At 31.5% G+C, this 15835-nt stretch overlaps 1 protein-coding gene across 3 annotated transcripts; it reads right to left on the minus strand.

Annotated features, from left to right (window-relative positions):
* Positions 1–1651: 1651 nt before the first annotated feature.
* Positions 1652–14014, minus strand: LOC141454367 (chromobox protein homolog 1-like). Of its 3 annotated transcripts, none has more exons than XM_074128505.1 (5): positions 13876–14014; positions 12965–13015; positions 12727–12880; positions 11661–12023; positions 1652–1954 (listed from the first exon to the last, which is right to left on the minus strand). In XM_074128505.1, the coding sequence occupies exons 2-5, from the start codon at positions 12972–12974 to the stop codon at positions 1810–1812; spliced, it is 672 nt and encodes a 223-aa protein (XP_073984606.1). In that variant the 5' UTR covers positions 12975–13015; positions 13876–14014; the 3' UTR covers positions 1652–1809. The 3 variants fall into 3 exon arrangements, with proteins under 3 accessions (XP_073984606.1, XP_073984603.1, XP_073984604.1); XM_074128502.1 differs by lacking the exon at positions 1652–1954 and adding an exon at positions 5839–6720; XM_074128503.1 differs by lacking the exons at positions 1652–1954; positions 13876–14014 and adding exons at positions 5839–6720; positions 13417–13573.
* Positions 14015–15835: the final 1821 nt, after the last annotated feature.

Raw genomic sequence — 15835 nt, forward strand, 5'->3', positions numbered from 1 at the left:
TTCAATATTCCGACTTGGGACTTATGAAAATCTCGATCATCGTACTGACGATAAATGTTGGTCCATCTCTTGATTTATAAGTAAGGAACGGATTTTTATGTATTTAAAAATGCCAAATATTTAATTAAAATATGCATTTATTTTCGTCAATTATGTGGAAAATATGTGATTTTCTTAAAATATTTTCTGGAATATTTAAGTAAAATGGACTTCTTTTTTTATGAAAATGGATTTTTTTTTGGGGGGGGGGCAAGTTATAATTATTTATACAAGAAAAGAACATTTTTACAATTTATAATAATTTATTAGGAACAAAATAATTTGTTTTTACAAGTTATAATGATTTATACAACAAAGAACATTTTTACTATTTATAAAAAGATGAGTTAAATTTTCAATTTTGAAAACTTCACTCTTCGAAATTGTTTGCAACCACATGAAATTTCAAATGTTGGAACGTAAAGTGACGACGATCTGGGCGTAAGATGGACTTGTAACGACTAAAAGATCGTTCAACATCTACAGATGTTATAGGTGCCTTGCTGAAAGAAGTTATCTCGTTGGTTGTAAAGGGTACACGATGTTCTGAGGTGACTTCTGTTCCACTGATAATATCAGAAATCTAGCAGATGGTCTCCCACCCTTTGTTCTTGCTCAGTACTTCTAACAGTTTTGATCTGATCAGATCTCCCTTATTCCCAGGTATTCCTTCCACCTTTTCGATGTCTTTTTTAACGTTGGACACGTTTTCTGTCAGTCGAACATTTTGGGACTCAAGTTGGGTAATGGCTTGTGCAAGAAATACGCAATTGTCAGAAAAGAATACACTAAGTGACCGAACGAATGAATTGGACACTTCAACGAACGAGCTGAAAGAACAGACAACTTCAAAGAACTAACAAGTGCCCGTCACTGTTTAGCAGCATTCTGTGTAAATTACAGTAACCATTGTACCCACTGTGATTCACAGCCCTACAGTCTGGTGGTTCACAGTTCCTGTCAACCACCTCCCAATTATGAAAATATGCCCAAAATGAAAAATATGAAAAAATATGTACATATTTTGATTAAATATGTAGAAATATTTATTTATTTTAATCAAATATGTATAAATATGCGATAACACCCAAATATGTGGAAATATGTGAAATAAAAGTAGACTCAAACGGCTTAAAAAGTGTCAGTATGAATACTTCTAGTTGAAAAACGTCTGTAAATTGCCTAGAAAAAAATATGTAAATACATACGAATCCGTTCCCTATTTATAAGTGTACCCAGTTGAAAAAGATACATTTGATAAGGTATTAACCTAAAGAAAAATCAATTATATATAACCAAAACATATATTTTTACTTTTATGTGTACATTTTTTTTAAAAAAAAAGAAAATTCATCATTATACAATTTTTGTTTTTTAGAATATATGTATTCTGAATATCCTCCTAAAAAATTATCAAATTAATGTTTCAAAATGAACATTTTGAACTTATTATTTTAACAAGTCAACGGGATTAAAAAAAAAAAAAAAAAAAAAAAGAAGTTATATCTCATTTAAAGAATAAAAATTGGGAAAAAAGCAAGTTTTTTCCTGTAAATTTACAAAAGTTGATCATTTTATACATTATTTTTATACACTTACCACTCTAAAAAAATACTTCTCATCAAAGTATATTTTAAAAAATAAAATACAATGACTTATTTCTGCTTCATCCAGACAACAGTTTCTTAACATTTAGATAAACAAAAAAAAAGTTACATTTTTCAAAAAGGTTGAAAAAATGTATAAATTATTAGTGTATTGATAAGAGAATTAACCTGTTCTAGCAGATTCAGGCTCTTCTTCATAATTAGTAGTGTGCCAGGTCAATCGTTCTTCATAAAATCTAATTACTACTTGAGGACATCGTTTATTCGCTTCTTTTGCGTGCACCAGATCGGCTTCGTCGGCGCCTCGCCTGAAAATTTTTTTTTTTCAATTTTTAAAAACAAAATTAATTTCTTTTCAAATCTGGTCTATTACACTTTTACTAAAATCACATGGTTCGAACTCTTACTTTTTTTTTTCTGAATCTTTATTACGAAGTTCGTAAAAAAAACACGCACACCCATACTTAAATATTGCGTAGATTGTAATGAGGAGGAGGATTTCAAACATGTAATAATGATATGTCCACGTTATGTAGAGTAGAAAGGAAACGAATGTTTTTGACAACTTATACAGGTATTTAGATGCACCATTTCGCTACGAAGACATAATATTCTCTACCACCATCTATGTGCTTAAATCTTTAGCAGAGCTAGCAAAGAAATATGGAATGTATTTAAAAGTTATGGCCGAATTAGAATGAATGGAAGAAAATGATTAGAGAAGGATTACGGTGATTTTAATTTTAGGTTAAGCTATAAGGATGGCAGGAATATAGAGTACTGGATCCATCCATTAGTTGTAAGTTTGTATTGTAAATAGTTACAATATACACACATACACATATACACATCCTCAACATATCAGTAAAGAAGCAATACCAATTTCAAAGAAAATTATTGATATTTCAAAGTAATATTCAAAAAAAGTAGAGGGATGAATGTGTGAAGCGAATGTATTTATAAGTAAGAATGGAGTAATGGAGAGTGAATGATATTCTAGTGATAAGCACCTAGACGATGATGCTGGCTGTATGGCGAAAGCCAATGCCAAAAAAAGCCAAAGCTTTCCCCCCAGCTCGCAGAACTATCCTAAACGAATTTTTCAAGAATAATGGGACCAGATAAAAAAAAATCTAGGACTGCAGATTTCGCGTAAAAAAGAGGAGGAAACGACCTCTCACTTATTATTCAATTGCGCTGCAATCGGAATGAGTGGATTTTTGAAACCAAAGCGAGATAGTAGCGCAAAATGAACTGGTAGGGAAAAACCTGAAACCTCTTTAGTAGGGAAGGTTTTTCGTCTTACTAGATCCATAAAAAGGGGAGAGCACAATAAGTGGATGCGGTGCCGTGGGGGTACAGGTCCCGTCCCGGTATCTTTAATCTCAATCTTAATCTTCAAGAAAGAAATTTCCAAAGAAGTAAAAAAATTAAAGTGATACCACTCTGATTGAGGGATTTTCTACATTTTCCCACTTTCATTGTGATAGGATATCATTGTAATAGCCAACTGTAGAAGAAAGTCTATCACATCCTCAACATATCAGTAAAGAAGCAATACCAATTTCAAAGAAAATTATTGATATCATTTCAAAGTAATATTCAAAAAAAGTAGTAAGTCTTATTAAGTAATAAAGTGGTTTAAGAAGCATCTGCGCAAGGTGGGGCTTATCAGCTCTGAGCCGTTGTGCAGATTATGTCAGGAAGAGGAGGAAACGGCCTCTCACCTGCTATTCGATTGCGTTGCAATCGAGCGTTTGCGCTATGAAACCTTTGGAACGTTGAGGCCGAAGGAGATAGTAGCGCAAAAAAAGAACTAGTAGGGAAAGTCCTCAACCTCTTTAGGATGGGGAGGGTTCGCTTACTAGAACTAAGAAGGGGCTGGCACAATAAGTCTTTTGTGGCTGCGGTGCCGTGGGGCATAGGTCCCGTCCCGTCTATTATCTTAATCTTAATCTTAAGTAATAAAGTAATACTTCCCGTTTCAGGTACTTTCTTGTACTTAGAAATAATTTTGGCAATACAATTAAACCCTTCACAACAGTAAGCTACAAACCATACCTTAAAATGAAATAGCACATTGAAGAGAAAAATCTACAGTCTTTGAAATAAATTTAGAGATTCTCAGTTCTTAAAAGATTCATAGATTTTTTGAAATATTTCTTATGTACCCAGGAAATGAAAATGAAAATGAAAATGTTAAAATTTTTATTATTTTTTTATTATATAAATTACAAAACATTTTTAAGTCTAGATTTTCCTGGAGAAAAAAAAAACTCACTTTTATAAAATAAGAGATTTACAAAAACTTATTCAAAATAAATAATCACAGTAAGTTTTATAAACCATAAGAGGTTGTTTACACTTTAGAAAAAAAAAAAAAACAGGAGGTGGGTCTTGATGAAACGTATAATATATTTAACATACATATTTCCAAGTCACCCATCTACAGTTCAGAAACAGTAAGTACAAATTGTTAAATTTAAGTTTGAAAGTGTTTTAAAATAATTAGTAACATTTATTTTAACAAATACTTCTCTCAAAAAGTTTAAAAAATAAAATAAATAACAGTTTGATGACTTAAAACACAGTACATCATAAGGAACATTCAATCTTGAAAAACTGAAATTATTTTTTCTTTTTTTTTGTGTATGTGTGGGAACAACTTCCTTTTTTAAAATAAAATTTACGAAATGTGGGAATATCATGTCTAATAATGGAAAATTAATTTGTCTAATAATGGCTACATATTGATGCTAATCTATAAAGTAGCTCCAAAATGGTTTAAAAATTCATTACCAGCGTTGAGAAATTTAGCAGGAGAATCAAAACAGCGATCAACTAGCGGAAAAAAAAGAGGGATGTTCATGACCACTGAATTCTAGCCTCAGAAGAAGGAAAGAGCACAGCATTCGATGATCCATGGTCCTTCTTAAAAAAAAAAACCTCCGAAGGGGAGCATCCAGAAAATAGAAATAAAAAAAAAACTGAAGCTAAATCTATGGTTTCCAGCCTTCTACAAAGAAAAAAGCCATTACCAATCTTTGTCTAAGTCCAGCGCACAAATGGTGGCTCTTAGTAGAATATTAACTTTAGCAAGTCCATCTCTAGCAACACTTGAGGAAATGGCCAAAGAAATAGGCTAGTTACGAAACCCAAAGTCCATTTATCCGATTTCCTAAACCTGATTAGACTCATTAGTAGAATCGCCTAAAATGAAAATTTAAATCTGGCCAATATTCATATTTACGCGGTAGGTATAAAAATAAAGTAATAGGGAATTCCACATGCGCAACTGTTGGAAGTAACTCACTGTTAGATGTCGTTTCAGGTGTCACGGGGAAGTGAGTATGATTAAACATAATTTTTGTTCAACCATAATAAGTTTCATTGAATAGGTAATGTGAGTTTTATACGTAATTCAAAGATGCGTATAAAGGAGGTTTTTCCAATAGAATTCAGACCTCCAATACAGTAGAAAAATTAGCCAGCAGCAATTTCGAAGTTGCAGAAGATAAGGTTAATATACAACTTGCTGTCACACTTCACAGCTTTCTGATACAACCTTGAACCACACAACTAATAGATCAGTGGACCACCTGGTCATTTCTACTAATTATCATACGTTTCAGCGCGAATTTATCTGAATTGATACGAGAGAGATGTACATATATCTCCAACGCATACTCGTGCCAAAACGTTTGTTAAAATGAGAAAGATCAGTTTCAAAACTTAAACTACGACCAAAATCGAATAACTGGCATCAAAAAGTCCCCATTGTTGGGGGGGGGGGGCACTGTTTTCTCACAGCAATATTTTTATGAGGCAAACAATGTAAGTTTGCGTTAATACTTTTCAGTAATATTGTAAATCATTTAACAAAATTATAAAAATAATTATCAATAAAAATGCAATTTATTTTTATAAAAAAAATAAAGTACTTTTTTCCTTTTTGAATTTGTCTAAAAAGTATTTTTTAGAGCACAATTTAAGCTCCGTTAAGAACGTGCGACAAATTTACGCTATAGGTATAAAAAAAAAAATGAAGGAACTGTGATAACTAGCAGTTAGATGTCGTTTCACAGGTGCCATGGGAAGCGTTTATGATTAAACCATAACTTTTGTTCAAACTGAGAGCTCATTGTGATATTTTACACAATCTAGGGTGGTTCAATGAGCGGATTTAATTGTCTTTTTTTTGCGGCCTAGGGTAAGCTGAGATTTATTTGAAGTCCGTGGGAGTTGGCACAAGAGGGTTTAAAAAAAAAACCACCGCTACAAATCTTTCATCGCGAACTTCTTGGATGCTGGAACTTGAAAATAACACAAAACTTGTCAAATGTTGAATGATTTTTTTTTGAAAACAAAGAAGTTATGCTCAACCAGATCCACCGATCCAACGGCTCTTGAAATGACTTCTTTTACAACGACTGTACTGCCAATCACCGTACAGTACACACGCTACCTCCCTACGCCCTACTTATCCTGAGTTACGCCGTAACTTCCTGCCAGATCTTAAATAGTAGCCAATAAATACATCCCAGGAATGCATAACGGAAATATAGGCGCGTTGCAGCAGGAGAAAGTAATGATTTTGGAATTCCCTTTCTCTTGTTACTAACTTACAAAACAAAATATTTATTTGCACGACCCACACCTAGATTTTTGAAACATAGTATTCCATTTTTTGTTCGTCTAATTTTTAATCTTATTATTACCATTTATTTTTATTTACATAATAAATTATTCCCCATCTCTTATCATTTTGCTTTAGGTCATAACAAAATAATATTTAAACTAAATGGGGAAAAAATTACTTTCAAACTTCAAAGAAATGTATTTTTTTTTTAAAAAAAAAAATTTGTAGAAAATAAAAATCACTATTTTAAAAAATTAAAAAAAAAAAAAATACAGCTAATTAGCTTTGGTATTTTCTTGTTGTTCGGAATTATTATCATCGTGTTCGGCATTTGTATGCCACGTGAGTCTTTCTTCATAGAATTTTATAACTACTTGAGGACATTTAATATTTGCATCTTTGGCCTCAACTAAGTCTGCTTCTTCGGTTCCCTTCCTGAAATGATTTTTTTAAAATTTTTATTAAGCATAGTATGTCTTCAAATGAAAATAATAATAATAAATGGTGGAGATTTGGGCAAATGATTTAAGAGAAAGAATTGGTAATATAAAGAAATCTGAAGTGTACAAGAAATTTGGTAAGAACCACACGACTTTCAAGTATTAACTGAGATTTATGTTAAATTTAATTTTCTTTAACAAATAATCTTTAATATTACACTATTTGGATTCAAGTAAGAGGGAATATCACATTCTTGCACATTCAATCTAGCCTTTCATCAGAAATATCTTCTTTTAAAGGTTTTTCTAAGAAAGAAAGTTTTTTTTCTCAACTAATCGGTAGAAGTGTTTAAAAACTTTAACAAATTTCCTCCTCGAATTGAGTTTTATAATATCTCTAAAAAAAAAGGTCCGCCAGAAAACTGTCTTAAAATAATTTATTACGGATGAATGTTCTTCATAAAAGTGCCAAAGAAAAGACTCGTGTTTTATTTCCTGCAAATTTAGAATTCTATCAATGCTTTTTAAATGTCTTCTAATATTATAAAAAAAAAGTAGGTTCTACGTATGAGGGCACTTTACAGTAGAGCTTTCAAGTTCTCGTGAGAAACCAAAAAAATTTAACGTAGAAAATGCTTAAAATAGAAATACAATTGAAAAAAAGCCCGCTTTTGGTGACGAAATAAATTAGAAGTTGCAAGCCATTTTCAGAAAATGAAAGATTGAATCCGTAAAAAAGAAAAATCGCATTACCTTTTGGCAGCAGAGAATTTAGCCAAAAAACATAAAGGTCGAAAACGACAATAATCATAATAGGATAATCAAACAGAATACAGTGGGAGTCTCCGGTTATCCGTCATGACTGGACACGTGACGGATAGTCGAATAGACAGGATAATGGGGGAAAAAAAAACAGGAAACTTTTCCAGATTCTTAGAGTTTAACGTGTATAAAACTTTGTATTAACTGGTCACACATATTTTATACGTTTATACGCTTAAGCCTTAAAGGTCCAGGTATCTTTCATTATTCAATTCATTCTATTGGGTATTAAAATTAATGAATACAATGTCTGGACTCTTTTTTTTTTTAAGGCTAAAGGACTCTTTAAAATTTCTGTACACTTAAAATAAAGTTTTCTTTTGACGGTTAATTGGAATAGACGGAATAAAAGGGTGACGGATAACCGAGACTCCACTGTATAATACTGTTTATGCTATTCTCAAAATAAAAACACATCCACCCATACATTTATTTTTTTTTTAGAAAACCTAAAAAATAAAAAAGATATTTCTGGTAAATACCCAAAATCGAGGCGTCTAAAAAAATAATTAAATATTAAATTCTCGAACCAATTGCACAATTTCTCCACCATAATGCATTCATAATAATATAACATATTATGACATATTTTGCAAATAATAATGTCCAATGAAAAATTGAATTTCAGAAAATATCTTTTAAAAATTAGGTATCTCCAAACGTTTATTTCATAATACGGAAATTACATATTATTTCTGGAGCTCATTCATATAGAAAGGAGGGAAGTAAGAAAGAAAATGAATTAGCTCGAATGTTTTTCACACATAACTAAGCTTTTCAATGAAATGAATTTAAAAAAAAAACAAAAAAAAACTGCTCTTGTTATTAAAATGAACAGCTATTTTTGGGCTTGTTTCTGCAGGCTTATTTATTTTATCTTTAAAATTTATTCTTTTATTTAAACCTGAAAATTTGGTCAAGTTTTTTTTTACTCCCAAAATTGGGATTATGAACCTAAGAAAAACAAAAAATAATCAAAATAGATTTGTTTAATAAAAAGCTTTAAACTAAGATTAATAAGAAAACAAATAAACAAATAAAATTAATGCAAAAAAAGAAAGAAAAAACTAGTAACATTTTCAAGTATTCATTCTAGGCTGAATTTATAGTTTCATAAAATATACATATTTGTGTAATTTTTTTTTTTTAAAAAAAAAGAACCCGTATATTTCACAATAAACGAAAATCATTTATCAAAGAGAAAGAAATGATTTCCTCCCCAATGGAAAGCTATTGTACTAGTATGCCAGCTATTCGTTTGTAAAATAACCCAAGTTAGGGTTGCCCTTTTAGCGTTCGCCCTTTCTAAGAATCTCTTCAGCTTTTCACCATAGATGGTCAATAGCCGTATTGTAAGTAATGAGAGACAACATTATCCGAACCCTAGCTGGCAGCGCACTTTGGACTTTTGTAAATCTGCCCGGACTTAAAAAATGCACATTCTGGGTGGTATCGACTGATTTACCTGATTCCCGTCGTAAATACAATATACAGTCGACTCTCGATAAATCGAAATCCAAGGGACTACAAGAAAAATTCGAATTATCAAGAAGGGGAAAAAAAAATTCGAATTATTAAGAGTTTTTATTATGTATATATGTATATTGAAAAAACGTATGAGCTTACCTAAGTTTTAGACATATACAGCCTCAAGTAAAAAAGTAAAAATAATGAAAACGTCAAAAAAGAACAAAAAAATTACATATGTATTAACATTTCAATAAATAATAATATACATATGTACCTAATTAAAAAAATGAAAAACAGTTTTTTGTTACAAAGTGGCTTGACTTAGTCAAGTGACTTAGAATTGTAGAAAGCGTTGATGGTGGAATATTGAAAGTTTTGGCGATATCTTTTCTTTTTTCGAACCACTTTCCACGGCAGCGATAATTTTTTTTTCTGTCGGACACAGTAAGGGAGACGTACTTCCCCATCGTGACAAACTAAGAAAGAGAATTGGAAAGTTAAACTAGGCTGAAAGGAGGGAAACATTACGCAGGAAATGAACAATGAGCGGAAAATGAGAAGTAAACATTACTAGGGAAAATTCGAATTATAAAGAGGGGCATGCGGCCTCGTTCCAATTATAGAGCCTTCTCTCCCCCTGTTGTTAAGAAAAGGATTTCGAGTTATCGAGCGTATCTAAATACACTGAATTTTTTCGATTTACCGAAGTTAGCAGCTGTAGAGTTCGAATTATCGAGAGTCGACTGTAGTACAAACCATAGCTGAAAAAAAATTATGTACCAAATTAAGCACTTTTGAGCGTTTAATTTTCGAAACTCTTAGAGAGGGTAACATTTAACAATAATAAATCACAATACTGATAAAAATAAAATACTTATTGAACATTTAGTCAAACAGAGCTACGTTTGGAGACGCCCTGGTGATTCTATTCTAGTCAATATTGGAATTTTTGATTTTTACTCACCTCAATTTAAAAAAAAAAATAATTTGAAAATCAAATTCTCAATACAGTTTCTGAAGATCTTAAGTCCTAGAGCAGGCTACAGAAGCCATTTCTCTTCAAGAACGCTTTTCTCCAAATAAAATATAAATAATTCTTTTTTACACAAAAATAAATAAAAACTTCACGATATTTCCTTCTCTCCTCAAGTTTCAGCTCTTTTTAAAGTCCACTTTTCTATTTTCCCGAACAAACTAAACTTAAAAACTGTTTGTAGCAGTAGACATTTAAGTGTCAACTTAAATTTATGTACTACACGAAAAGAAACCTTAATGCATAATAAAGTTGAAAAAATAAAATAAAAGTAGATTAATAGCGAATAAAATTTTAAAAAACAAAAAAAAAGATGTTTTTTTTTCGACGGAAATCGCCATCCTCCACAGTCTTCCTACAGATTTCTTCAACTTCCTCTTTTCCTGCTACGATTTTGGAGCGCTTATCTTCGATTTCTTCGCACTTAAATGTTTCTTCAATCATAAATACCACGGAGAACTGATTCCTCACTTTTTTTCACATATAAAAATTAAGAAAAATTAAAGGATTTATTTTTCTTCAAATATCTTCTTAAAATTGTTCATAAATTTAAATATACAAACACTTTTAATTTTAAAATAAATTCACAACACAGATTTCTTGAGAAATAAAAAAAAAAAAACAACGACAAACAAATCGGAGATCATCGGTAAATGAGCAATAAATAAAAGGAAATAGCTAGATTCGATCCATTTCCGGTAACAGTTTTCAGAATTACTTTTAAGAGTAAGTAATGTGTGTGTGTGAGAGAGAGAGAGAGGGATTCGTTGGACATTCAGCACCTGGAGATCTCTAATCGACCAATTAGCGAAGATCCGAGAATGTTCTAAAGAGAGTTCTTTTACGCTCCTTGGAGCTTTTGAGCTGGAGAGATTGTTCTTGTGGTGCCAACAACCTTCTGTATTGAAGAATTGATTTTTTTTAGATGTGACCCTAGCCTTAAAAAAAAAAACAACTCTTCAGCAGCTCAAACTTAGTATATTGTCTATGGTATTCCTTTGAGATTTACTAAGCTGAAAAATACCTTAATTTGAAAGTAAGACTCTCATGTTAAAGGAACAATCAGCTGACTGCAGTGCTTATTAACATAGACTGAGGAGCTGGCCGATCAAGCCAAAGATGCCAGCCTTCGAGAGCCTTTCATTCAATCATACCTTGTTACGTCGAGTAATTTAGAACAAGTGGGATTGGATATTTAACCAGACGTATGAATATTCATGTTGTTGCAAACTCCTCCTCTAACAGTATAGTTTTTCTAAACATTATTTGAATTATTGTAAATTAAATTTTAGCAATTTAATTGCTTAACTCGTTAAACTTATAAATGAATAATTGATTTACTGAGTCTCGTTCAATAAAAGAGAACAGACATTATAGCGAAACGCCGATGAAAAAAAGGAAACGTTGAACATGGCACTTTTGATATAGATAAATAAATAAAGATATTCACGCAAATTATCATATCAACAAAATGTGAATAACAAAACGAATAGGCAGTTATTGGTTAAAAAGCAGTCTAGAATGAATACAGAGAAATGTTTTAACATGAAAAAAAAAACTTTTACGGGCAAAACTTGATCTCAAAAAAGTAGAAAATAAAATTAACTTACCATTTCATAAGAAACATAAGTTCCCCGCTGGCATCAGTGGCTCCGATTATCTTCTCTGGTTCCAAACCTCTACACCAGCCTCTAATTTTTGTTGGTGGCTCAAGGTCGGAGGTTTCAGTTTTTCGTGTTTTAGAATTATTAGCGTTCTTTTCTTTTTTATCATCCGACACAACTGTAGCACCAGCTTTTCGTTTCTTGTTTGTACTGCTTGGTACGACTACGTTTTCATCCTTTTTTACAACTTCGCCATTTCCTTCCTTCTTTTGTTTTTGGCTCTCGTCTTTTTTTCTCCGTTCCTCTTCATAGGCTTGTATCAAATCTGGACAATCCAGATTCTCTTCGGGTTCCCAGGTGTTGTCTTCGCTGTAAATGTAATTTTATTGTTTTAATTCGCAATCAGACAATAATTTGTTTTAAATAAATACTATTTTAATAAAACCAAATGGGTAGTTGGACGTAAAGCCCCGCCAGAAAAAAATAGGCGATTACTCTACTACAATAAAAAAATTTACAACTACAAATGATAAATTTTGTAAGGAAAATCTACCATCAAGAAAAAGGAGAAGACGATGGTAGTTGTGTAAGTGTAACGAGGGAGAAAGTGGTTTTGTAGAAGAATCAAAGAAGAAGGCCGCAAACCATGGATAACAAAACACTTCCGCACTAGGTTAACAATATGATTTTCCAACGATAAAAAAAAGAAGAAGTAAATTATTATTTACTTAAAATCATTAGGCGCTTGGAGCTTATTTGAAACAGAAAACAACATGGCATGAAGTAAACAACAGTAACTATGGTAACTAAGGTAGCCACGAATGACAAAACAATGGTTTACAATTGAACATCACAATGACGTAATCAATCAAAAAAAACCCTTATATGTTCTAACAGAACCTCTGATTGGTTTGTAACTTTATGGAGAGCTAGGCGTCAATTATTGTGCGTCCTCTGTACCAATAATAATAAATAAAACTTGTCAAGCGAAACAAATCTATGCAAATGGAAACAACTGTTGAGACATTAACTTAAATGCCTTTACTTAACACTAAGTATGAGTTGAACTTACTCTGAGTAGCCTTTCCATTTTAAAAGATATTCTACACCACCATTTTTTGTAAATCGTCTATCTAAAACTTTCTCAACGGAAAACTCTTCCTCTTCTTCTCCAGCAGGTTCTTCTGAAGTTTTCTTTTCTTCCTTCTCCTTGTTTTTAGAGCCTCCTGAGAATTTGCGAAAAAAAAAGGTAATTAAGTTTTATACAATTTTTAAAAATAAACTCAGTAAATGTTAAGCGAAAGCTTTACCCTTCATCATGGCTGTCTCAAGTTTTGTCTAACTTCCCTGTATCTGACCTCCTTTAAAAGAGAAAAAAAAGAACAAGATTATTGGTAGAATATAGAAAAATGTAATGGAAAACAAATCAATCGTGTTCTGTGTCAAATTTTGTTCAAGATTTGAACAGTTCCAAGAATTTTCCATACGTTTTCCTAAGTTTAAGGCAGAAATATTGTAAGTTACATTACCAACAGTTCAATAGAACTGGTCTAAGGTTAATTCAGGGCAAGGGTAAAAATATTTTAAAGCAGAAACAAGGACCTTCCTAAATTTCAGTTAAATATCATCAAGTAGGTAACAAAAACAATATTTAAGAAACAAAAACTTTTGGTATCTAGAAATGCAATATCAACAAATGTATCTTGAAATTAAGAAAATTATGCTAAACAACAAATAAAATAGGGTGAAGCCTTATACTTACCAAATTACGACTCTTACTATTGAGTACTAAATAAAAATAATCAAATTACTGAAATATTATAATACATTGAATTTAAAGCGGACCGTCATTAATAATGTATTAGTTTGATGATAGCATAAAGAACGCTATTGTAATGCCCTCGAAAAAATACCGCGAAACCTAGTTCAGGACGAAACACCAACATGGCTGGACGTTGGTTCAGGCATGGTGGGAATAATTCAATTCAAATAACCTCATAAAATATATAGTTCAAAAATCATAATTCAACATTAAAAAAAGCAAAGCAGTAACTCTCAAACAATTTTCACAAATTTCTTATATTCAGTTATAAAATATACAAATTATAGGACGCCTTTAAAGAACCAAGTTATTATAACCTTTAACTTTAAATGTTCATAACATTAAACAGTTCAAATTAATAATTGTGCATCAAATTTTAATCACTTAAATGAAACTTACACCTTATCCTTGGCTGCTTTATTCACTAATATTACACTTTAAAGCCAAACTTAGCAAGAAACTGACAAGCGAAACGAACAAGTTACCTAGCCTGGGCAAAATAAAGAGTAAAGTTGATCTCTGCAGATATACATTCCACGACTACCTAGATTATACCTACATACATTTAATATTCAAAGTTGCTTTTCAATAATAATTAATAATTTTTCACCTGCAAAACTTACGTTAATAGGTAAACAAAATTTAATAAAATTTCATTACTTTATTAACAATTTAAATGAATTTAGAAGATTATGTATTCTTTATTTAAAATTCCAAGTTAGTACCCAACAATGATACAATATGAAATAGCTCGCGTTTTTTTTTTTATTTTCAAGTTTTCAAAGTTCCAAAACTTGGAGATACTATCACATTATCAGTTAAGTAATAATCTAAATAATAACTCTAAATAAATCTGTGAGTAGACGAATATATTTTTTGTAATCTGTTCTGGGAATATAAAGAAACCCATTGTGTATGCTGATTGATTTAAAACAAAGAATTTCTTTATATTCTCGATGTAAGTTTAGATCCAACACAAAACTTGAAGAGGTTTATTCAATTCAACTTGCAAATTAAATTTTATTTTCTTTTTCTTTTTTTTTTTGTAACTTAACGCAAATCTTTTCCAGAACTTTTAAACCCAAGCAACATTTTGTTTACTTTCTTTTCATAGTCGATAAACACATTCATATATAACTGGGGAGCGCTCACAACCTTTAACAATTAATGTCGAAATTATTCAGGTTCCTCTACTTAGTCAATAAGGATTACCTTCTCATCTTTAAAGCTTTTAAAAGAGAGTATCGGTTCATGAAATCTTAGAGACCCTTAAGACACGTTACCATTATTAACCAATTAGAACTTAAGAAAGGTATGATCGATAAAATTAATTGTATTACTATCATTGCAGATCTAATCAGGATTTAAACTGTTCAGGTATTTCTGCTTTTACATTATGACAAGAGACAAACAATAAACAGAATATAAGATAAACGATAGTTACCTAGAATGATTCCTTCAACTCGCAACAAAATAATAACTTTTTCTGATCAACCTTAACTAGCCAATTTAAAATTTTGTACAAGGCAACTTTTCTTCGAATACCTTTTTTTGCATTTCAAAATTAAAATTATTTGTTGAAGAAAGAATAAATATGTATCATTGATTTCAAATACGCATCTGCCAGTCGCCCTTTCATTTAACAAATTATATGGGATTTTTTTCTGGGTTTATTCTCACATCGTGGCCAGCTAATCTTACGTTATTTAATTCACTCCACCCGACGATGTTAGGGCACTTTTTTTTGAGCTCACTGTTAGTTAGTAGCGCCAAACCCGCTTGGTTATAAGTTGCTCTTATATAATACTCTATCTAATACCAACAGCTTTCGCCTATTCGTTTTAGTAAGAGCTCAGGTAATCACAGCAAACACAAGGGCATGCGATGAAATCATTTATCCTGACTCCTTAAGAAGAGGGGTGGTGAGACGGCAGTTAGGAACTCATCCCTCCCACGCATTAAAAGAATTCAAAAGAAGGTATACTTCCTTCTAATAACTACCCAGGTTCTCCAAGCAAGACTCAGGATGAACCAGGAACGGCCACTTACTAAACTCGAAACCCGTCTTCACTTACGGTCCTCAAGGAGGTTGTAGATATTTACACCAGAATTATGTGTCAGAAGCAAATGTCTTTTGGAACTCCGAATATAAACCCAAACGTAGGATAGTATTCTACGTTAGGCTGGTTTCCTAATTTGTCCTCTGAAAATTTCTAGCGATTTCTTACAGGAATTACAGACACTGCCCAGCATTTAGATCCAACCATATTTAATAAGATAAAAAATTATTCCAACGATTGTTTTAGTTAAAAAAAGCTTTCCTTAGTTTATTCTCTATTAGTATTGTATGAAATTGTAA

Source organism: Rhodnius prolixus, unplaced genomic scaffold, assembly GCF_049639745.1.
Source record: "Rhodnius prolixus isolate KJV_2025 unplaced genomic scaffold, Rpr scaffold_9, whole genome shotgun sequence".
Lineage (NCBI taxonomy): Eukaryota > Metazoa > Arthropoda > Insecta > Hemiptera > Reduviidae > Rhodnius > Rhodnius prolixus.

Excerpts from the sequence above, each read along its gene's own strand:
- LOC141454367 (XM_074128502.1), bottom strand. Across the intron at positions 12,024-12,726 it reads AAATGGAAAGGCTACTCAGA|CGAAGACAACACCTGGGAAC; the intron begins GTAAGTTCAACT and ends TTACATTTACAG. Across the intron at positions 6,721-11,660 it reads CTTATGTTTCTTATGAAATG|GAAGGGAACCGAAGAAGCAG; the intron begins GTAAGTTAATTT and ends AAATCATTTCAG.